The 25209-nt window shown below is 43.4% G+C and overlaps 1 protein-coding gene across 10 annotated transcripts in view; it reads left to right on the top strand.

The window, feature by feature from the left end:
• The window catches only part of RBFOX2 (RNA binding fox-1 homolog 2), a 346684-nt gene that overhangs the window by 45202 nt on the left and 276273 nt on the right, over positions 1–25209 (top strand). For 9 of the 10 annotated variants that reach the window (XM_073557990.1, XM_073557987.1, XM_073557984.1 and 6 more), the window contains exons 2-4: positions 13902–14126; positions 19191–19334; positions 19464–19517. In XM_073557990.1, the coding sequence (XP_073414091.1) occupies positions 13902–14126; positions 19191–19334; positions 19464–19517 (423 nt within the window). The remainder of the gene's footprint in view (positions 1–13901; positions 14127–19190; positions 19335–19463; positions 19518–25209) is intronic. The other variant, XM_073557985.1, reaches the window with a different exon arrangement.

Raw genomic sequence — 25209 nt, 5'->3', positions numbered from 1 at the left:
GTTGATTTCTATGGGTGAAAGAATTGACAAGCTATAGATTTCAAACACTAGTGTGCTCAAATTCAGTCAAAAGAGAGAAAAAAAAAATAGACCATACATGTGCATAAGATTTCTGCAATCTCCTCTTTTGCAAGTAATGGAAAACAAAAATGCCATGCGAATATAGCCTTAACCCCTTAATGTCCAATGACGGACACAGTCCGTCATCAGACATTTCCCCTGCTTTGATGAGGGCTCCGGCGCTGAGCCCGCATCAAAGCCGGGACATGTCAGCTGTTATGAACAGCTGACATGTGCCCGCAATAGGCGCGAGAGGAATCGCCGTCCGCCCGCACCTATTAACTAGTTAAATGCCGCTGTCAATGCTGACAGCGGGCATTTAAATAGCATTTCCGGCCGTCACGTGATCGGGGGTCGCGTCATGTTGCCTGGACAACCAGAGGTCTCTGAGACCTCTATGGTTGTTCCAGGCATATGGCTTTCAGCGCCACCCGGTGGTCGGCGCTGAAAGCACTGCAGTAAATCTGCTACATATGGGCGATCTGCTCATCGCCCATATGTAGCAGAGCCGATCGGGTTGCGCAAGCTTCTAGCCTCCTATGGAGGCTATTGAAGCATGCCAAAAGTAAAAAAAAAAAAAAAGTTTAAAAATAAAAAAAATTAAAAAAACCTAAAAGTTCAAATCACCCCCCTTTCGCCCCAATCAAAATAAAACAGTAAAAAAAAAATCCCACATACACACATTAGGTATCGCCGCGTTGAGAATCGCCCGATCTATCAATAAAAAAAAGCATTAACCCGATCGCTAAACGGCGTAGCGAGAAAAAAATTAAAAACGCCAGAATTACGTTTTTTTTGGTCACCAAGACATTGCATTAAAATGCAATAACGGGTGATCAAAAGAACGTATCTGCACAAAAGTGGTATCATTAAAAACGTCAGTCCGGCACGGAAAAAATAAGCCCTCACCCGACCCCAGATCATGAAAAATGGAGATGCTACGGGTCTCGGAAAATTGCGCAAATTTATTTTTTCTTTTTTTTTTAGCAAACTTTGGAATTTTTTTTCACCACTTAGATAAAAGAGGACATAGACATGTTTGGTGTCTATGAACTCGTAATGACCTGGAGAATCATAATGGCCGGTCAGATTTAGCATCTAGTGAACCTAACAAAAAAGCCAAGCAAAAAACAAGTGTGGGATTGCACTTTCTTTGCAATTTCACCGCACTTGGAATTTTTTTCCCGTTTTCGAGTACACGATATGGTAAAAACAATGATGTCATTTAAAAGTACAACTCGTCCCGCAAAAAATATGCCCTCACATGGCCATATAAACGGAAAAATAAAAAAGTTATGGCTCTGGAAAGAAGGGGAGGGAAAAATGAAAATGTAAAACCAAAAATACCCCTGGTCATTAAGGGGTTAAACATTCCTGGGGCAGGAAACTTAGCAAGTGTGTATTATTGTAAAGCATGCAGTGGTTTTGGTCTTGTAACCAGCATAATCCAAAGCTATCATATCATCTGGTAATCCAGGTTTATCTCAGATTATGCTAGAAAACTAAAGATTAGTTTCCAGATCCCATAAACTTGTTAACTGATCGGATTACTCTGAAAATGTTTAAAACAGAAGCTTAATCCCGAGCAGCAGACAACACAAAGCACAGGCCAGGTTTAATGGATACATGTTAGTCTGATAATGTAAAGCTTAATATCCTGTGTGTTAAAAGTGGCACATTTTACTGTCTAGTCTGTCTGCCATCACAGGAACCCACTTGCAATTTTAATTTGCAGCTCACTACAGGAATTTTCATTGACAAAATCAAATTCAGTTTTCCCTTCATAGATGTATTCTGAGCAGTCAAATATATACAGGAGCAAAAGGTCTGCTGCCTCAGCCTAGTAAATGTAGAGATCCACTCTGCGTTGGGGATTGAGACAATGGGACATTAAACTGAATGGGTAGAGGTAAATATTGAGGCACTAGGAGCCCTTCTCACACATACCTGCTGAACGCAATCCCACAAATTTCAGAGAAAAAATTCAAGCTACACTAACATTACCGACACTGATCTTATGCGCCGTGGATTCTCCATTCCTCCCCCCCCCCCCCCCCATACAAAAAATGAATGCACACAGTCTATAAGTAACTAAAAGAGCAAGCTTGCATTTCCCCATACTGGACTTTGAGTTCAATCACACGGCCTGGCACTACATGCAGCTGCCCAAAGGATTTCTTGGGGTCTGCAGAGAACTGGTAGACACTGGATGTCTTCTTCCTGCATTTAGCTGTATTGCATCTTTCAGAGGAGCAGATGGCAAAGTGCTCATCAGCAGGCCACCCAGCTGTGCAGCAGCACGTCACATTGCTGCCGTCACCACGGAGGTGCCAAGGACGCAGCAGCCCAAGACTGAATATATGGACTGTTACTGTTGATGGCAGTGAGAGGGGGGTAAGGTGGGGATGTATGGATAGGTGAAAGCATGGAAAGGCACTTTAGATTGGTACAGCATGAAAAAGGCATGGTAGGAGGACAGCATGGTAGCTATGGTTCATAAGGGAGGACCGTGTGGACTCAATGCATCCTGATTGGGGGGGGGGGGGGGTTGTGGGGTTGCATTTTGTACAGGAAGTACTGCGAGTTACAATTACTCATTCAGGAGCACAGGAGATAATTTTATTGTTAAAGACTGAATTGGGATGTGCTTTAGAACAGGGGTCCCCAACCACCGGTCCACGGCCCAGGACCGGGCCGTTGCAGTTCTGTTGCCGGTCCGCGGAGCCACGGCTCAGAATGCTGAACACAACGGGAGCCGGCGGCTGTAGCACTGTAGTGACAGCTGCAACCGCTGGCTTCCAGAAGACATCGATAGTCACACTCCGTTCCTGCATCCCTGTCGGGCGTGGCACCTTCATCCAGTTCTGAGCGGTCACGTAGTACCGCTCATTAAGGTCATGAATATGGACGCGACTTCACTCCCATAGGTGTGGCGTTCATATTCATGACCTTAATGAGCGGTACTACCTGACCGCTCCGCATAAGAAGCTGACACGCCAGGATAGAGATGCAGGGAAGTTCAGCGACTGTGAGGGTAAATGATGGGGGAGCCCAGCCATGCATACAAGGGTGGGAGCGAAGCCATGCATACCAGGGTGTCGCTGTCTCCCATCACCCCTAGATGGGACCGTCTTGTTGCAGGGAAAACAAGCACAGTGCTCCCACTCATTTAAAACCTATGGTGAGTTGAGTCACATTATAAATGTTATAATTAAATAAGTATGCACTACTAAACTACAACACTGTCCAAAGCCCCCCCCCCCCCCCCCCCCCCGTGCCTCTCCTCCATCCCCACCCTGCTGGGCCATAGAAGAATGGTCTTGCTTGAAGCCGGTCCCTGGTGCAAAAAAGGTTGGGGACCACTACTTTAGAAGAGGGAAGTCTGCACATAGGAGCTTTGGAAGTGATGGGAACAACTTCAGAGAAGGTCACCTATACAAAAGTACCGGAGTGTTGGTGATGCTGCCTGTATCTCATCAGTACGAAGGTTCCTGTATAGCATGCAGTCTGTTTTGTGGTAATAAATCCCATCATCTGATTGCTAACCTAGGAGTTGCAGGTTCATGTGAAACAATTACATTAAATATTGGGGCTAACCTAACATTGCAATTGATCGCTGTACTAAGCTCTGTGCTCTATTCATGTGCTGATGACTGTTCAGGTGCTGTATACAGTACAGAGCAGAAGTTTGGACACACCTTCTCATTCAAAGAGTTTTTTTTTATTTTCATGACTGTGAAAATTGTAGATTCACTCTGAAGGCATCAAAACTATGAATTAACACATGTGGAATTATATAATTAATTTCAGTTGTTTCACACTTTTTTGTTATGTCTATATTCTAGGTTCTCAAAGTAGCCACCTTTTGCTTTGATTACTGCTTTGCCCACTCTTGGCATTCTCTTGATGAGCTTCAAGAGGTAGTCACTGGAAATGGTCTTCCAAGAGTCTTGAACGAGTTCCCAGAGATGCTTAGCACTTGTTGACCCTTTTGCCTTCACTCTGCGGTCCAGCTCACCCCAAACCATCTTGATTGGGTTCAGGTCTGGTGACTGTGGAGGCCAGGTCATCTGGCGTAGCACCCCATCACTCTCCTTCTTGGTCACATAGCCCTTACATGGCCTGGAAGTGTGTTAGGGGTCATTGTCCTGTTTGAAAAATAATATTTTTTTTTTGCATCCCTTCGGGTTATGACAATGTGTGCATTTAACCAAAATAGATTGTGCCAACAGTGTGCTCTTAGTTTTGTGTGAAAGAGAAAGGAAAGGCAGACATATAGGGTGATCGGGATAGGGAACACCGATGGGTAATTTAGATATTGAGCCCCAACAGGAACCGTGCTAATGTTTGTAAAGAGCGCTGGCATTAACCCCTTTACCCCCCCCCCCCCCCCAAGTGGCTTGCAGCTTAATGACCAGGACAATTGTTACAGTTCCGTGTCCCTTTATGAGGTAATAACTCTGGAACACTTCAACGTATCCCACTGATTCTTAAGGCCCCGTCACACATAGCGATCTCACTAGCGCGATCGCTGCTGAGTCACAAGTTTTGTGACACAATAGCGATCTCACCAGCGAGATCGCTGTGTGTGACAGCGATCAGCGACCGGCCCCCCTGCTGGTATCGCTGATCGCTCTTGGAAAGCCCTGGACATTTCTTTCATCGCTGGCCAGCACGCATTGCTGCGTGTGACAGGCGGGAGACCAGCGATCAGCTGGCAACTAAGGTACACATCGGGTTTCTAAGGGACGTGCGTAATTTAGAAACCCGATGTGTACCTTAGTTACCAGCGCACTGATGCAGGGAGCTGGTAACTAAGGTACACATCAGGTTTCTAAGTGACGCACGTCCCTTAGAAACCCGATGTGTACCTTAGTTACCAGCTCCCTGCATCAGCGCGCTGGTATCTAACGTGCTCGGCGTTGCTGGTGAAGCTGTCTGACAGCTCACCAGCGATCATGTAGCGACTCGCCAGCGATCCTAACACGTTGATATCGTTGTCAGGATCGCTGGTGATTCGCTTATGTGTGACGGGGCCTTTAGACTGTTTTTTACTAGCCTTGTACTTCATGATGGTAAAATTTCTTTGATAATAGGGCTATTTTCACAGTAGCGTCTTTGTGCGCTGCGCATCGTGCGCAAGTAGAAACGCATGCAAAAAACATCATGCTCATTTGTTCTCTAGGTGTCAAACCAGTGTCTACACATGTTTACTCGTCAAACGCATGCGTATGCATGTCCATGCACACGCCTGCGTTCCCATAGACTGTAATACGTTATGACTCATTTCGTGCACAAGCAAACCCTTGCGTTTTTTTTTACGCCTTTGGACGGACCCAAAAATGCAACAGGTTGCGTCTAGACGCACATGAAAACGCAAGACCATGTGTACGCCAGGTTAAACATAGGTATGCATGTGCACAGATGCGCACGATGCGCTGCGCAAAAAAAAAGCTAATGTGAAACGAGCCTAACTTGTTTGTTTATGGGGGAGAAATAAGGAAGTTTGGCAGTTTTCAAACTTTGAAATCTTATCTCCTTAAAATCCAGAGCTATGTCACAAAATAGATAATAAATAACATTTCCCACATATCTACTTTACGACAGCACAATTTTTTTTATTAGGCAGTTAAGGGTTAAGAGTTGACCAGAGATTTCTCCTTTCTCCAACAAAATTTACTTCACATTTGAAGTGACTTTGGGTATTTTAAGTCATAGACCTCTCAAAACTGACACCATTCTAAAACCTGCACCCCCTCAAGGTGCTCAAAACCACATTCAATAAGTTTATTAACCTTTCAGGTGCACAACAGGAATTTCTGGAATGTGGGGGGAGGAGAATGAACATTTTAACTTTTTCACAAAAAAAAATTAGACCCAAATTTTTTTTTTTGTTTTGTGTAATAAAAGGTAACTGGAGGAAAATTGACGACAAATCATGACAACATTGGGTCTCCATGACAGCGATCGGGACCCCACCTCATGCCGCGGGGTCTCTGATCCAAAGGCAGAGGGGCTATCGGCCCCTCTGCCGGCTCCGGGACGCTGTGATCATGTTTGATTACAGTGTGCCGGGAGTCAGCTGTGAGAATCAGCTGACACCTGGCTGCGATCAGCTGCACTGCCCCCCCCCCCCCCCCCCGTGAGTGCGGCTAATCGCACATGATGTATTATCCCGTCCATGTGCATACGGGCCCAGGGCACATGGGCAGGATAGTGGGGTTAATGACAATGATTCCTTGCTTCCCCATAATGATAACTATACCCCCCATTGTGCCTCTTTGTAATGATGACCCTCAGTGCCTCTACATTGTAATAATGCAGTGAAGCAGGGTCCCAGGGTCGCTGCTAGAGGAGGCAGGAGTGGGGTGATATGGTGTTCCGATGTGCGGCGCGCTGCTGCGGGTGTCCAGCACCGCTGCCCGATGCTGCTGTGAGTGCCTGGTGGTGCTATGGGGGTGTCCATCGCTGCTCCCTGGTGCTGCTGCGGGGGTCTCCAGTGCTGCCGGACTCTGCTGACATTTAGTGTAAGGCCAGAGCCCCGGCAGTTCCATGGTTTCCAGTGCGGTGGACTTCGGGGAAAAATGGCCGCCAGGGGCGGCTCATGCGCAGATGGAGATCTCTGCACCAGGATCTCGGAAGATGGGATGTCAGCAAGATTTAACCCTTTATAACTGCTAACTAAAATAAAAATTCTGGTTCCAAAATTGTGCTGATGTATAGTAGACTTGTGGGAAATATTACTTAAGTATTTTGTGTGACACATCTCTGATTTAAAGGCACGAAAATTTAAAAGGTGGAAAATTTGCAAAATTTTCGACAACTAACTTTTTTTTTTTTTCTTAAACGCAAACCACCCTTGGGGGTAAAGGGGTTATAGAGCTTTTTAAAATGTGGATGTGAAAAAGAAGATTACATGTTTTCTGCTAAGTTGTTTGTATTTTGACTACAAATTTGTTGTTTCACAATGGTAACAAGAAAAAAACAATCCCGTAATGTGTGACAGAATTTCTTTCCAGAAAGTGCCTTTCTTACTGATTAATCAGGGAAGACTGTCAAGTCCAGGCCTGGACCTTCTCTGCTCTTCTGGGTTTTCGGGGCCACACCTTGGTTGTACAGCTGCAAGTCTGAGAACAGCATGGACAATCCGCTCAGGGTGGTATTGGGTGGGAAAGAGTTGGGCTGGAGTTTATGAAAATATTAGACCTGTGTGGTGGAAACAAGCTGGACTTTTGTTTTCACTGATCAAAGATTTTTGGAGCCTAAATTTCTGTGAAAACAAAAAAAAAATACATTTATTACACTTTGCCACTAAATTTATAATTTTCACAAGGTGTAACAGGAGAACATAGACTCAAAAAATGCTTAACACTTTATGACCAAAAGTGGCAGTACCTCATGTGGTTGTACACTACTGTGTGAGCACAAGGCAGTGATCTGATGGGAAGGAGCTCTACTTGGCTTTTACAACGGAGATTTTGTTTGACTAGCTTGTGGTTCCGTTGGCAAAGACCCTGAGGAGCTAGAACAGCAGAATCTCCCCCCCCCCCCCCCCCCGGGATGAATTCATCTATGGCTGCAGTGACTATTTTGTAACATCCACGTTATGTTTTAGGCTAGTTTCACACTAGCGTTTGAGCGCAGCGACGGCCTGCGCACGGCCGCCGCTACGCCCCGCCCCCTGCCGCGCCCCCGCCGGTAGCTCCGCCCACCGGCGCATGACGCTGCATGCGCCCTGCGTCCCTTATCTTTATCACAGGGGGCGCAGACCGTGCGCAGTATGCGTTTGGCGGCGCATGCGCCTTTTTGACGGTGCGCCGACGCAACCAGACTGCAGCAGGTTGCGTTTGGCGCAGGTCGGCGCACCGTCAAAAGGACGCATGCGCCGCCAAACGCATACTGCGCACGGCCTGCGCCCCCTGTGATAAAGATAGGGGGCGCATGCAGCGTCATGTGCCGGTGGGCGGAGCTACCGGCGGGGCAGGGGGCGGGGCTTAGTGGCGACCGTGCGCAGGCCATCGCTGCGCTCATAAACGCTAGTGTGAAACTAGCCTTATTCTGGAGAATTGCCAATCTGTCAATTTGCTACTCATTCATTGTGCCTCCATTAAGGGTAGCACCCTCATACGTTGTGACCAGCTTGTGCTTGTGGAGACATGCACCCCATAAACTGTTGATTGGGCTCTCCCCGCTACAGTAATGCCAAACATGGCTGCTTACTGTGGTTTAGGCTGTGTTCACACAGCGTTTTTTTAGCGGTTTTTACCGCGGTTTTAACTATAAAACCGCTAAAAATAAGGTGCACAGTCGTTTCTATGCATTTTGCACTTTTTGTGCACATTGATGCGTTTTTTACCGCGAAAAAACCGCATCGCGGTAAAAACCGCAGCGTGCACATTAATTTTGCGTTTTTTTCCCCGCGGTTTAGGCTTCTCCCATGCTTTTAGAAACCTCTGTGGTAAAAAACGCATCAAAACCGCGCAAAAAACGCACAAAAACCGCCACGGAAAAATAGGTGCGGTTTCTGGGAAGGGATACAGGTTTTTGTGCAGAAATTTTCTGCAACGTGTGCACTTAGCCTTAGGCACTGTGGTGCTCAGAAGGACATTTGGCTTTGGCAGCACACGTTTCACTGGATTTTATTTGAAAAAGATACATGGCTCCCACCCCCTCAGTCTTTGTTCTTCCATTAACTTGGGACCCCCTATACTTTCAGTGACTGACGTACCTGAGTGGGGGCTGGCTTTGTTCTGGTTAGGGGTTTTTGTTGGTAAAATTTTGGGTTGCATAACCTTTTTTTGATGGCTTCCAGACTATGGCTGGGATCACATTCTTATGTTCTACGTTGAGCACTTGCCTCTGTGTTTCCTTGTAAATACCACAAAAATGTGATTCAGACAACTTCAGACAGAGCCACCCACAATAATGAGGCAGATGGAGACATTTTGGAGTCTGACATCTGTTTAGGTTGTATCCATCTTTTTAGGCATTGAGGATATGTGCACACGTTGCAGATTTGTTGCGGATCTGCAAGTGATTTACAGTACAATGATAACCTATGGGGAAAAAAATTGGCTGTGCATATGCTGCAGAAAATTCCGCAGCAGTTCACTTTCCGCAGCATGTCAATTCTTTGTGTGGATTCCGCGTTCTATTATAGAAATCTGCAGGTGTAAAAATGCATGCCAAATCTGCATAGATTTAGACCTGCGGATTCTGCCAAGAGATGCAGATTCCTCGCAGAAAATTCCGCACAGCAATCCGCAATGTGTGCACATACCCTAAGGCTGAGTGCAGACGGAATTTTTAGCCCTGCGGATTTTTCCGCGCAGAATGGAAGAAATCCGCAGGTCAAATGACGTGCATTTTTCCTGCGGATTTCTTCTGTTTTTAATGCGGGTTTTTGTGCGGTTTTCCACTGCGGATTCCCCCCTGCAGATTTGGAGACAGGGGAGGTGGAAAACCGCAGCATGTTACTTCTTTTGTGCGGTTTTTGTATCGCAGGAAAACTGCGCGGAAAAATCCACAGCGTCTTAACAGCGTGGTTTTTTTTTTTTTTTTTTTTTTTTTCCCCCATTGATTTTAAGGCTACTGTACATCACAATGCGGATATACAGCGTTTCTGCGTGGAAAAATCCGCTGCGGATCCGCTATATATCCGCATCGTGTGCACACAGCCTTAGAGTTGTGGTCGACTACACTTGTATGCTTAAAAGACATCTAAAATGGATACCACCAGATTACAGGCCAGACAGAGTCGAAAGGGACTCAAAATGCCTTGGTTGAAAGGTGGCATGAACATATAGACAGCGGTACAAAAATAGTTCTATATTTTCACCTTACGGTATAAGTGATTAGACTGCTTTATTCTTCGGGTCGGTGCAATACCAGATTTAGGGTATGTGCACACGCTGCAGATTCTGCTGCGGATCCGCAGCGGTTTTGGCCCTGCAGATCCGCAGGAGAATTAGCAGAGTTGTACAGTACCATTATATCCTATGGGAAATGGAAACCGCTGTGCAGATGGTGCGGAATTTTCCGCGCGGTTTCCAATCCGCAGAAAGAATTGACATGTCATTCTTTTCTGCGGATTCCGCAGCGGTTTGCCATTTCCATTGTAGAGATGATAAACCGCAGTGCTAATCCGCAGATAAACCGCAGATCTTTTGACTTGCGGATTTTCCAAAATCCACGCGGAAAAATCCGCAGACCAATCCGCAGCATGTGCACATACCCTTATAGTTTGTTTCGGTTGGTTTGTTTGTTTTGCTGCTATCACACAGGAAAAAAATCTATTTAATATTGGGAAAAAAAAAAGTGCCGTATTCTGAGGGCGGAGACCAGATATAAACAATGGTTGAATTGCTAGCTTTTGTTCATTTTTTATCAGTTTTGTTTTTTTTTTTTTTATATACCATGTTGCAAATGAGACCGATTTTACTCTTCAGGTCTGTATGATTGCAGTGATACCAGATTTATGTAGGGTTTTTATGCTTGGCTGCAGTTAAAGGCTAAACAATATTTTACAAAAATGAATGTTTTTGCATCACCGTATTCAGAGAGCTTTAACTTTTTTCCCCAAAATGAGCCAAATTAGGGCTTTGAGACTATTTAATGCCTTTTTTTACTTTTGCACAACCTTTTTAAATATAATTATTATTTTTTTTTTTTTTTCCTACAAAGCCCACATGGACATGTGTATTTTTCACTTTGATCTCTGGTCATGAGCGATCTCATGAACCTGAACTCCTGTACCGCAGTGCCTGAGACCTGTCAGTGACTCACTAACTATACCTGTTACTTTGCTTATGACTGGAACTCGCAGGCCACTGTACCCTGGGGTCATCAGATGACCTGAGGGCACCATGACACACATTACAGGTTAATCCTGCCTTGGGGTGTCTTTTAACCCCCTTTTAACCACTTAGCTACCAATGTCAATAGCAACAGAAGTATCTAAGGGGTTTATCGGCTCCAGAACTAACCGGGGCAGATTCCTCTGTCAGCTGTCACTCATGAGAATTTCAACTGCAGGGTGGCTCTATTCTCTTATTCTTGAACAGTTTTAAAACTGCGAAGAGGGACTAAGGCTGTGTGCACACGTTCAGGATTCTTCAAGTTTTTTTTTGCATTTTCCCCTGTTTAAACGCATACATTAAGCATCCTATTATAATGCATTCTGCAATTTTTGTGCCCATGCTGCGTTTCTTTTCCCCAAAAAAAGCATCGCGGGAAAACACAGCATGTTCATTAATTTTGAAGAAAATCTGCAGACATGCCACTATGTTCATTGTATTAGGATACTCTGGGGGGGAAAAAAACACGAAAAATCCCCCCCAAAAAGTGAGAAAAACTCGCAAAAAAAGTGGATTTCCTGAGGTGTCCGGCTTTGCTCTGAAAATTCTGCTTACGTGGGCACATAGCCTTAGGCTCCTTAACAGCTGCCATTTTTATGCATATCGGCGGTTGTTGAGGAATTAAAAACAAAAAATAAAAAAAATGAAGAAAAATCGTATTTTACATCAACTCCATGTTCCCAAAAGCTGATGTTATTAAAAGGGAGTGTCACAATTTTGGAAGACTTCGTTCTTTCGTTTGTTCGTTTTTTTTTTTTTTGTTTTTTTTTTGTTCGTTCTCTCATGGTGCAAGTCCTACGGGATAGCGGGGAAAAGACAGAAGGTTGGGGTGCAGCAGCTCTGGTGGTGATGAGATGGCAGAATGGTTATTGCAGTCTGTAAGCTTTCCTGAAAAGATGGGTTTTCAGGTTCCGTTTGAAGGATCCGAGGGTGGTGGATAATCGGACGTGTTGAGACATGGCATTCCAGAGGATAGGGGATATTCGGGAGAAATCTTGGAGGCCGTTGTGTGAGGAACGAATAAGTGAGGAGAGTATGAGGTCTTGGGAGGATCGAAGAGTACGTGAGGGAAGATATTGGGAGATTAGTTCAGAGATATAGGGAGGGGAAAAGTTGTGGATGGCTTTATCGGTCAGTGTTAGTAGTTTGAACTGGATTCGTTGGGGGAATTGGGAGCCAATGGAGGGATTTGCAGAGGGGAGAGAGGTGGATTAGTCGGGCAGCAGAATTGAGGACAGACTGGAGTGGTGCAAGAGAGTTAGCAGGGAGGCCATAGAGGAGGGTGTTGCCGTAGTCAAGGCAGGAGATGATGAGGGCATGTACAAGAGTTTTAGTAGATTGAGGACTGAGGAAGGGACGGATTCTCGAAATATTTTTGAGTTGGAGGTGGCAAGAGATTGGACGTGCGGTTTGAAGGACAGGGCAGAGTCGAGAGTTACTCCAAGGCAGCGGATTTCAGGTGCGGGAGAGGGCATAATGCCATTTACCATAATAGATCGGGTAGGGAAGATACACGAGATGGAGGAAAGATAATGACTTCAGTTTTGTCTACGTTGAGTTTTAGGAAGCGAGAGGTGAAAAAGGAGGATTTGGCTGATAGACACTCTGGGATTCTGGACAGCAGAGAGGGGACATCTGGGCCAGAGGTAGATCTGAGTGTCATCTACATTCAGGTGGTACTGGAAGCCATGGGACTTTGAGTTGTCCTAGGCCAAGAGTGGGGAAAAAAGTAGGGGCCCTAGGACAGAGCCTTGGGGGACTCCAACAGAGAGGGGGCGGGATGAGGTAGTGTGGGAGTGGGAGACGCTGAATGTGCGGTCAGAAAGGTATGAGGAAATCCAGGATAGGGCAAGGTCTCTGATGCCAAGGGAAGAAAGCATCTGTAGCAGTAGGCAGTGGTCAACTGTGTCAAAGGCAGAGGACAGGTCAAGGAGGAGGATGTAGAACTGTCTGTTAGCTTTGGCTGTGAGTATATTTACTAATGGGGGGCCAGCAATAAAGCCCCCGTCACACAGCACCAGCTGCTGAGTCACAAGTTTTGTGATGCAACAGTGATCTCACCAGCGAGATCGCTGTGTGTGACACTTACCAGCGACCGGCCCCCCCTGCCGGGTATCGCTGATCGTCCTGGAATGGCCAGGACACTTTTTTTTTTTTTTGATCGCTGGTCTCTCGCTGGCCAGCACGCATCGCTGCGTGTGGCAGGTGGGAGATCAGCGAGCTGGTGCTGGTAACCAAGGCACACATCGGGTTTCTAAGTGCCGCGCGCCGCTTAGAAACCTGATGTATACCTTTGGTTACCAGCTCCCTGCACCAGCGCGCTGGTAACTAAGGTACACAGTGGGTAACTAAGCAAGGTGTGTCACTTGTTACCCGCGTGTCGCTGGTGCTGATCGCTGGTGAAGCTGCCTGTTTGGCAGCTCACCAGCGATCATGTAGCGACACACCAGCGATCCTGACAAGGTCATATCGTTATCAGGATCGCTGGTGCGTCGCTATGTGTGACTGGGCCCTAAGAGGCGCTTGAAATGCCTGGAGCTGCGCGTCTGCCCCAACGCGCGTTTTGGACCTTCCTTTCTCAAGGGGCCGTTTTCACATGGATGGAGGATAACTTTGTACAAGCCCTTAATATTTGCTTGTTACCAGTATTCCACACTGTCTGTACACAGACTTGATTGAATGCATCAGATAAATGTTGAAACTCTCTGCCTTTGTTTTGTTGTTTTTTTTTCTTTTTTCTTCCTTTAAAAGTGATGTAGGAGGCCCTGGACAAACCCCTTCCCGCAGCAGCTTATTCATTCTTGTGTTTTTTGTTTTTGTATTTTTTTTTTCCTTAAGTTTTAACCATTGTTAATTTACAAAGCAGATTCATAAATATTACCAGTGCTGCTTCATTAAAAAAAACAATAGTAAATTTCAGGGTTTAGTAACCTACTCTGGTAGTTTAACTGTTTAATAATCATTCTAATTTTGTGCTCTTCACAGGGTAACCAGGAGCCAACAGCTACTCCTGAGACCATGGTTCAACCTTTTGCTGCCATCCCTTTCCCACCTCCGCCGCAGAATGGCTTGTCCACAGAATATGGGAGTCAACATGCACAAGACTATGCGGCTTCTTCCACAGACCACGGACTCCCACTCTATGGGGGAGGGCAAGGTCATGCAGAGCATAATGCCCCTGCGGCAAGCACAGCAAATACGTCGAGTACGGTGCGTGTACTGTTGGTTCTAAACCTGTCTGCTAACTGCACAATTAAATAAGTAATATGCAAATATTTTATTCAATTTCCTTGCTAATTACAGTATGACGTAACACTTTATTCTTATAACAGATTTTTTTGAAGGGAATGTCACCAGGTTGTCCAATTATAAACTAAAGCCTGGAGCTTTTTAAAAGGGGTTATCCAGGACTATTTAATTTTTACTATGGCCTAGGAACTAACAGGCAGGTAGTTGCCAACTGTGTGACTGTTGTGCTTGGTGCCGATCTCTTAACACAGAATGGTCAGATGGCTCCTGCCCGTGATTCATCATCTTTCACTGTGAAAAATGAGGATGAATGAACTCATGGAGATCAACATCCAACACTGCGGAGACACCATCACATGTTTCTCAACGCAAGCAATGGCTAGCCAGGTCTTTCCCCGGGAAGAAACAACCATGGGAAGGGCAGTCTCCAATGAAGGAAACCACCTATGCCAAAACATGGTATCCATCCACAGACAGCTGTTTCGGGGTATTGCCCCTAATCAGTGTGGAGTAGGAAACTGGCTAGTAGGAGCAATGCCCATTAAAAGACTGTGAAAAACGAGGATGAATGAACTCATGGAGATCAACATCCAACACTGCGGAGACACCATCACATGTTTCTCAACGCAGTGATTGAAGACTGCCCTTCCCGTGGTTGTTCCTTCCCGGGGAAAGACCTGGCTAGTCATTGCTTGCGTTGAGAAACATGTGATGGTGTCTCCGCGGCTTGTGTTTTGCATGTTTTTGCATATTTCCCATGAGGGATGGGGGCATTGCTCTAGAATCACTGCGTTGAGAAACACGTGATGGTGTCTCCGCAGTGTTGGATGTTGATCTCCATCAGTTCATTCATCCTCATTTTTCATCGTCTTCCACTGACATATTGACAGAGCAGAGGCTTCCTTTCCGCTCTGTTGATGGGGCATGAATGCTGACATCATGCTGATTGACAGCCATCTCCCTGGCTGTTAATCAGCGTTATGGCAACAGAGGAGACTAAAGAAAAGCTGCTCTGTTGATGTGGAGCAGCTGAATCGCTGGCAGGAGCAGTTTTTGAACTCCGAGCTGGTGACATGTAGAACAGGTAGGTAGTTGCCTCTGTTAGTAACTTCCTGCATGTTACTTTTTAAGCTCATAGTTTAATTTAAATCTCCTGGACACTTTTTTTTTTTTTTTTTTTTTTCTTCTTCTTAATGCCTTTTACATCAGTCTGTCATCCTGTGTAGAAGTCTCCAAACCCTTCTGCATATCCCATATTATACTTTTTTTTTTTCATAATCCCCCCTTTTGCTCCCCAATATGGCACAGTCAGCTCCAATGGGAGCTCCTAGTCTTGCTTGGTACCTCCTCGCAATCGCCATTGTCCTGCCCTGCTTCATGTGAAGAGCTCTTCCTACGGTGGGCTTATACAAGGCATTTTTGACATGCGGAGGGGTTAGTGACTTGTATACAGATTGCTAGACTGCTGTAAATAAAAGGGATTAAATGTGATGGCTTTAATGTATATCGGGAAAATCTAGTGACAGGGTCCCTTTTTAATAGCATTACTTTTAAGAATTTTTTTTCTTTTAAATTTCCTTTTTAAGGGGAGTCCAGTAACCTCTGGGGGGTAACCTCTCCATAGTGACTGTATTGGCCATCATAAAACAAAAACACTTCATACTTGACTCATGGGCTGACACTGTACCTGTGATGCCAGCGCTGGGGTCTCCATTGTTCAAGTGACACTTACATGACCTCCATGGGAGATGCCGATGGGCATGTGAGCGGGCCCCCACAGAGGTGGTCTGGAGCAATGTGTGTACAACCCCTGGCAAAAATTATGGAATCACCGGCCTTGGAGGATGTTCATTCAGTTTAATTTTGTAGAAAAAAAGCAGACCAGACATGGCATAAAACTAAAGTCAATTCAAATGGCAACTTTCTGGCTTTAAGAAACACTAAAAGAAATCATGAACAAAAAAGGGGTAGTCAGTAATGGTTACTTTTTTAAACCAAACATAGGGTAAAAATTATGAAATCACTCAATGCTGAGGAAAAAATTATGGAATCATGAAAAACAAACAAAAAACACTCCAACACATCACTAGTATTTTGTTGAACCACCTCTGGCTTTTATAACAGCTTGCAGTCTCTGAGGCATGGACATAAGGAGTGTCAAACAGTACTCTTCATCAATGTTGGGGCAGCACGGTGGCTCAGTGGCTAGCGCTGCAGCCTTGCAGCGATGGGGTCCTGGGTTCAAATCCCACCAAGGACAACATCTGCAAGGAGTTTGTATGTTCTCCCTGTGTTTGCGTGGGTTTCCTCTGGGTTCTCCGGTTTCCTCCCACATTCCAAAGACATACTGATAGGGAATTTAGATTGTGAGCCCCATTGGGGACAGTGATGATGATATGTGCAAACTATAAAGCGTTGCGGAATTTGTTAGTGCTATATAAAAATAAAGATGATGATTTTTATTTATTATTTATTATTCTGGCTCCAACTTTCTCTGATTGCTGTTGCCAGATCAGCTTTACAGGTTGGAGCCTCGTCATGGACCATTTTCTTCAACTTCCACCAAATATTTGCAGGCCATGACATTTGACCCTATGTGTCCTTTTTTTTTTTTAATTTATTTATTTATTTTTTTTTAGGAATATTTGCACAATTTTTGCTCTATGGAAGGATGCCTTATCCTCTTGAAAAATGATTTCATCATCCCCAAGCATCCTTTCAATTGATGGGATAAGAAAAGTGTCCAAAATATCAGCATAAACTTGTACATTTATTGAAGATGCAATGACAGCCATCTCCCCAGTGCCTTTACCTGACATGCAGCCCCATATCATCAATGACTGTGGAAATTTGCATGTTCTCTTCAGGCAGTCATCTTTATAAATCTCATTGGAACGGCACCAAGCAAAAGTTCCAGCATCACCTTGCCCAATGCAGATTCGCGATTCATCCCTGAATATGACTTTCATCCAGTCATCCACAGTCCAAGATGGCTTTTCCTTAGCCCATTGTAACCTTGTTTTTTCTGTTTAGGTGTTAATGACGGCTTTCGTTTAGCTTTTCTGTATGTAAATCCCATTTCCTTTAGGCGATTTCTTACAGTTCGGTCACAGACGTTGACTCCAGTCTCCTCCCATTCGTTCCTTATTTGTTTTGTTTTTTGTGCATTTCCTGTTTTGGAGACTTATTGCTTTAAGTTTCTGGTCTTGATACTTTGTCTTCCTTGGTCTACCAGTATGTTTGCCTTTAACAACCTTCCCATGTTTGTATTTGGTCCAGATTTTAGACACAGCTGACTGTGAACAACCAACATCTTTTGCAACATTGCGTGATGATTTAACCTCTAAGAGTTTGATAATCCTCTCCTTTGTTTCAATTGACATCTCTCGTATTGGAGCCATGATTCATGTCAGTCCACTTGGTGCAATAGCTCTCCAAGGTGTGCTCACTCCTTTTTAGATGCAGACCAACAAGCAGATCTAATTGGATGCAGGTGTTAGTTTTGGGAATGAAAATTTACAGGGTGATTCTATAATTTTTTTTCCCTATGCTTTGTTTAAAAAAAAAATAACCATTACTGACTACCACATTTTTTGTTCTTGATTTCTTTTAGTGTTTCTTAAAGCCAGAAAGTCGCCATTTGAATTAACTTCAGCTTTGTGCCATGTTTGCGATCTTTTTTTTTTTTTTATCTACAAAATTAAACAACTGAATGAACATCCTCCAAGGCCGGTGATTACATAATTTTTGCCAGGGGTTGTATAAGAAATGCATGTTCCCGGTCGGCAATGTTTACAGATGCAATTTAACATGCAGGTTCACATTCTGGACATTATTTCTCTGTCTAGTAGCAAAATGGAGAGACGCACAGATTGAGATGTAACATACTTAAATACATTTCAATCTCTATCTGGAAATTAGGTTTTTACTTAAACATTTTTAAACCATGTCACTTAAACATCAAAACTGCATATCCCATAAATCTTGATTATGATTTTTTGGGGAAAAAAACAACAATGTGTAAATGAGCCTACATTTACTCTATCCCCACACCTTCCTTTTTGGGTGATAAATTGCTGGCAGACCATCCAAGGACTTAAAACATTTGACTGGCCCGCATATATCTCTGTGACATTTTAAAACCTCATTGAATACTGAGCAGCTGCAGTGACATTGTTCAGGAGCAGTTATCCGACTTATAGAATCCCCATAGAGAAGGCATAATTACCACCTCTTCCCATCGCAGCGATCATGTGCTCATCGGATGTCTGGGTGCTAGGACCCGCTGGGGCTTGCCAATTTCAGACTCCCATTCCAACGCCTGAGCTTATCTAGATCTACTATTGTTTAAATTTTTTTTTTTTTTTTACATTTTCGTTTTTTAAAAATTTAGTGGCCTAAGAATGTGAATTTTTTTTTTTCTCCCAGATGTGGCCCCTCTACAAAATTACATAAAGAAATCACACACGTCCTAAAGGGCAGTAAGCAAGCGAGAACATTTTTAGAGCTCTTAAAACCTCTTGTACAGAAAAGCGAAAGTATGCCTGGTCACGAACGGGTGAAAACTGTCAGGTCTTTAGTTGGGTAACAGCTCTCACCTCAGTGTGGCTGCCTTTTTATCTAACGTCTGGTGGTATAAAACACTGCATCCTTTATAAATGGATCGTGCTCCCAATGGACTTCCCTAGAAGACTTGAATGCCTGCAAAGTGTTAAAAATGTAACAAATATACTTTTGATCACTTTCTGATAAGGGAAGTCTCCAGCCTGAATATCTTGATGCGGTGTTCTGCAGACTGTCATTCCAACCTCTCCTTTCTATTCTTGCATTAATGTTTTTATGAGATGTTTGAACAGCACAAGAAATAAACTTTGATACACAATTTTTCCGAGATGTTATGTAATTTTCTGTAAATTTAACTCTTGCAAACTGTAGAATCTTGATGCTGTGTCTTCAACTGAAAGTGTGATTGTGTTTTGCAAATGGCTTGGTTCTTAGTGTATGCCATTTTTCATTTCGTGCTAGCAGACAGATGGAGCTCAGCCAGAAGGGCAACAGCCGCAAACGCAAAGCAGTGACAGCGCTGAAACAAAAGCAACGCCTAAGCGACTTCACGTCTCCAACATACCATTTCGGTTTCGAGACCCTGATCTACGGCAAATGTTTGGTGTAAGTTTCAGTATAATTCTGGTTAAGGTTATAGATTTAGAACCATTACGTTGTATTGGCAAATAAATAAATTGTAAACCTTTTACATAAAATTGTAATGTATTTAAGTGATTTTTATTTTTTCTGCAGCAATTTGGAAAAATTCTTGATGTAGAAATAATTTTTAATGAAAGGGGCTCAAAGGTAAGTTAAAGCTTATTTTTATCGCCGACAAGTTTTTTTGTAACATCTGTACAAAGTGTATTTTGTGGTAAATATATTCCCAAAGATTTCAATTCCAAGAGAAATATGTGAAATTAGTTTTTTTTTTTTTTTTTTTTTTTTTTTTTTTTCATCCTTCTAAAGCCCACTTAATGATGATTTTTGAAAATGCAAAAAGCATTAAATTTCCCCAACGCCAACATTTCAGTGTCTTACCCCAATTTTATTTTTTCTTTTATCAATTTAAATGCACTGCAGGCTAGATAATAGAGTAAAGAAAAATGCTGAATATTCTGTAACCTACATCTGTTTAAACACGTGTAACTTAATCTCGATCTTTCCACATCTGGTTCAGTTTAATACGTTTAAGTTCAGACTGTTATTCCCTTTCCTGTTAGATTTGTGGCAGGAGAACAATTCTAATACGTGGCAGTCTAATCGGCTCCATATCCTGCAGCGTTCCACAGGCATAAAAACATCTGTCTGTACTATAGCTTATGCACCAGCTATTCATATGACCTTGCATATGTCACATCAAAGTATAATGGGCATTAGATAGAAAATAGCCTAAATCGCCTCCTGCCCTCTTCCGCCCTAATGAGTACCTTCTCATCTGCTGCTTTGTCACGTTTAGTGTTGTAGGTGGATTGTTTTTTCTACACTAACGCAAAATATGAGTATACTATAAAAGAAAAAAAATGCAGGATACTTTAATTTGTATTTTATTTTTTTTCTCTCTCTAAGGGATTGTCTGATTTAACCTTTTATTCAGTAGTTTACAAATTAGAAAACTGGCTATAATCGGCCATCTGTGCTCTAACCTTGCCGCGTGCTCCTGCCTTCAGACTTTGCCCGGCGCAGTGTTGACTGCCTCCAGTCTGCTGAGCGCAGTAATTGGCCACGCACACCATGCAGCAGTTGGAATGAGAACTTTTTGGAGCAGCAATGAGGAGACAATTGATATACCCACACAAGAATACATCATGACAAAAAATAACTGGAAAACCCATTTTAAATGGCTTCTAATGACCACCTTGTGGTAAAAAGCCTATGTGCGATTTCCTGCAGAAAAGGAAGGCCCATGTGCTAGTAAGAAATGACGTCCTGTATTCTATAGGAGAGAACATTCTCTAGAGATCTGACCCTCCACAGTCGGAGAGCCGCTCAGTGACTGAGCACACCAGTGTCTGATCTCCTAAACTAGTACAATGTACTTGGGTGCCTGTCCGTGTAGGTCAGAGGAAGCAGCTATTAAATAGAATCAAACAAGTGTGGGCAGAATTTTCTTTGGAAAATTGCTATAACATAAGTAAAACTAGTCTACAGCAAGGAAGAAAAGCATGCAACAATGTCAATTGAACAAGTGTTATGTAGATGTGATGGGATTATTTTGCTGAATCTGGAATACATGGTTAAATGGATAGTTTCAAAAGATATCGCAAGCGAGCTGCCTGATGTAGATTGTTAATATATTGCAAAGTGTATTTGATCAATAAATGCAACTTAAGTATGCTAATTTGTGGTTACATATTTGTTCTCTTATAGTAATCATCTGTTCAGGTAATTATGTCTTCCATTCCTAGATGCCACTAGCTGACTTTTTGTTTTCAAATTTTTATCATTTTAACCTCTGTGTTTTCACTAAAATACAGACCAACACTGTATTGGCATTACTAGGCTTGCTTTAATACCAAATATTACAAATTCTTATGCTCCCTCTTTTCAAAGTAAAGTTTCGTTTGCGAAATCTTTTGAAATTAAAATATAAGTGAATTTGTTTCTTTAATATTTTTTTTTTGTTCTGTTTTTTTGATAACCTTTTGTATTCTGAACAGTCCATAGGAAGTGGAAAATCCGTCTCGGTTATAAATTAGCATTTACAGTTCCATGGTAAATTGAATTTTTTTTTTTTTTTTCAGACAGGGATAATATATGCCTCTTCTAATCCATTTCTACCCCACTTTTTTTCTTTTTTTTTTTTTTTGCCATCGGTCTGATTCCAATTCATAAATTTAAGCTGAATTCATCTTGACGATGAAATGGTGCTTTGGGTTAATTGCCAACAAGCAATACATGCAATCATCCTCCACCTGTGGGCAAGAGAATTTAAGCCTTCGGAGAATACCACGTGTGAGCCTCCTCAGCACTACACCTATTTAGTGGAGGTCCTAAATGAATAGCAGGGAGCACAGGAACAAGCAAGTCTGCAATATCTAGAGAAACTTGTTATCTAACTTTTTTTTTTTCGTTGGGCATCCCTTTTTTTAGCTGTATTGTAAAGTGTTACAAGTGTGCTTTTACGTCCACATCTACCAAGAAGGCATTCAGGGAAAGTTCATGGTTTAAAGGGAATCTGTCACCCCTTTTTTGAGATCGTATAATATCATTCAATTGTGTGTCACATAAGGATTCTCTTAGTACTTTTGCTTCCCCCCTCCCTGTCTTGCTCTATGCATTTCTTCTTGTGTAGAACAAGACAGGGGGGGGGGAGCAGGTGAATAAGCCCCGCCCATCGGACCGGACCGTGGCAGTTTACATACATCTGAACCGATATAAACAAGGTATTTTTGCATGAAAGGTGCGGGGTCAGGGGGAAGCAAAAGTACTAAGAGAATCCTTATGTGACACACAATTGAATGATATCATTAGATGATATCTCAAAAAAGGGGTGACAGATTCCCTTTAAGATCTGTTGGAACTAAAAAAAAAAAAAAAAAGTATTCTGTATCTTACTATATTTGTATTTAAAGCAAACCTGTCAAGTTATTCCATGCATCTTGCTCTTTACAGCATGGTGTAGCATAGGAACAGCTAGGCAGAATAACAGTCTGTAAAAATGTATTTCGCCTATATAGCCTAGTCACTCCTCCCCCACATATAGGTTACATGGCCCCTCCTATCACAAAACTGATGCATTCACTTTTCTATTACACATATTGGTTTCACATAAAATAGTATTTAAAAATGAAAACTCCTTCTCCTACCAGTGTTTTGTGCTCCAGGAAGGAGTCTTGTGGATGATAACATTAGCAGCAGAAGAGGAGAGAGTAGGTCCAGATGGGTGCTGGGAGATTGCAGCAGCTATCACAGCCTCGGCAAACTCCTACTTTGAGGTGCCAAGAGCAGTGACTGCATGCAGTCTGCCACAGCATGTGGGTGTTGCGGTAACCTCACTGATCACATAGCTGAAGTGTCATCACTACGGGGGTGAGTGAGGAGTGGGACAGTGAAACTGGTCATATTGTCATCTCTGCAGGAGTGGTGTCATCTAGCACCGCTATGCACAGCCCTACTAATGCATCCAGTCTTATGCACCCTTCTTTCCCTGCTGTGTTGGCATTAGAGTTTAAAAAAGGTGTAAGTTATTTGTACTTATCCTGCATGTGTCAGTCTGATTCAAACTCCTAGGTCGCGCATGTCAGGTGAAGGCAGATTAGGTCAGCAATGAATAGCTGTGCTGCTGCTGGCCAGTGGAAGGGCCTCTAAGCAGGACTTTTAACCCCTTTCTGCCATGATGTACTATCCCGTCCATATGCCCTGGGACTTAATTCCCAAGGACAGGATAGCGATCAGCGGCGCTCACTGGGTGAGTGCCGCTGATCGCGGCTGGGTGTCAGCTGATTATCACAGCTGACACCCGACACTGTCAGGGGTGGTCACGGACCGCCCCCGACACGTTGACCCCTGGCACACTATCAAACACGATCGCAGTGTACTGGGGGTTTAGGGAAGCATCGGCAGGGAGGGGGCTCCCTCCGTGCTTCCCTGAGACCCCCCCGCAGCAGCAGCGCGATGTGCAGCGCTGCTCTGGGGGGGTCTCCTTCCCTGTAGGTCCCCGGATGCAATATGGCCGCGGGGGCCTTCGGGGGTCTGCACGGAGGCGGCTTCCTCACTGCCTGCACAGCGCCGGCATGAGGAAGCCTCCAGCAATGCCTGTGTCAGATCGCTGATCTGTCACAGCTATCTGATGTATCAGCGATCTCACACGAGTGATGTCCCCCCTGGGACAGTGTAATAAAGTTAAAAAGTGTAAAAACTTATTAAAAAATCGCTAAATTGAAAAAGAAAAAAAAAAAAAAAATTCCCTAATTTATTTTTTGACAATAAAAAAAAACAATAAAAGTACACATTTAGTATTGCCGCGTCCATAACGACCCACCCTATAAAACTGTCCCATTAGTTAACCCCTTTAGCGAACCTCTTAAAACAATAAAAATCAAAAAATAATGCTTTATCATATCGCCGAACAAAAAGTGCAATAATGCGCGATCAAAAAGACTGATATAAAAAACCATGGTACCGCTGAAAACGTCATCTTGTCCTGCAAAATGAGCCGCCACACAGTGTCATCAGTGAAAAAATAAAGTTATAGCTCGCAGAAAAAAGAGATGCAAAAATAATCTTTTATATAAAATTGTTTTCATTGCATAAAAGTGCCAAAACACAAAATGACAAATGAGGTATCGCTGTAATCGTACCGACCAAACAATAAAACCGCTTTACACTGTTCCACGTGTGGTAAAATTGATAAACGCACCCCCCAAAAGAAATTCTTGAAATGCTGATTTTTGTTCATTCTGCGTCCCAAAAATCGGAATAAAAAGCGATCAAAAAATGTCACGTGCCTGAAAATGGTACCAATAAAAATGTCAACTCGTCCCGCAAAAAATAAGACCTCACATGACTCGGTGGGTCAAAATATGGAAAAATTATAGCTCTCAAAATGTGGTGATGCAAAAACTATTTTTACAATAAAAAGCATCTTTTAGTGTGTGACAGCTGCCAAAAATAAAAACCTGCTATAAATGGTAAATGAAACCCCCCATTATCACCCCCTTGGTTAGGGAAAAATAATAAAATAAAAAAAATGTATTTATTTCCATTTTCCAGCTAGGGTTAGGGCTAAGATTAGGGTTAGGGGTGTGTTGGAGTTAGAATTGGGGGGTTTCCACTGTTTGGGCACATCATCTCCAAACGCAACATGGCGTCTGATCTCAATTCCAGCCAATTCTGTGTTGAAAAAGTCAAATGGTGCCCCTTCCCTTCCAGCTCTGCCAACAGTGTTTTACCCCCACGTATGGGGTATCGGCCTACTCAGGACTAATTGCAAAGCAAATTCCTATTTCTCCTGTTACCCTTAGGAAAATAAAAAATTGGGGGCAAAAATATCATTTTTGTGGAAAAAATGATTTTAATTTTCATGTCCTGGCGTTATACACTTTTGTGAAGCCCTTGGGGGCTCACAGTGCTCACCACACATCTAGATAAGTTCCTTGGGGGGGTCTAGTTTCCAAATTGGTGTCATTTGTGGGGGGGGGGGGTTTCCACTGTTTTGGCACATCAGGGGCTTTCCAAACGCGACATGATGTCCGATCTCAATTCCAGCCAAAAAAGTCAAATGGTGCTGCTTCCCTTCCGAGCTCTGCCATGCACCCAAATAGTCGTTTACACCAACATACAGGGTATCGGCGTACTCGGGACAAATTTCACAATAACTTTTAGGGTCCTGTTACCCTTGGGAAAATAAAAATTGGGGGTGAAAAGATCATTTTTGTGGAAAAAAATGATTCTTTAATTGTATGGCTGTACATTATAAACTTCTGTGAAGCCCTTGTGGGTTCAAAGTTCTCACCACACATCTAGATAAGTTCCTTGGGAGTCTAGTTTCCAAAAT

The sequence above is a fragment of the Dendrobates tinctorius genome, unplaced genomic scaffold (genome assembly GCF_039654945.1).
Source record: "Dendrobates tinctorius isolate UK_male_01 unplaced genomic scaffold, ASM3965494v1 ptg000012l, whole genome shotgun sequence".
NCBI lineage: Eukaryota > Metazoa > Chordata > Amphibia > Anura > Dendrobatidae > Dendrobates > Dendrobates tinctorius.
The sequence above is the reverse complement of the archived record's forward strand: the minus strand, read 5'-3'. Positions and strand labels throughout refer to the sequence as shown.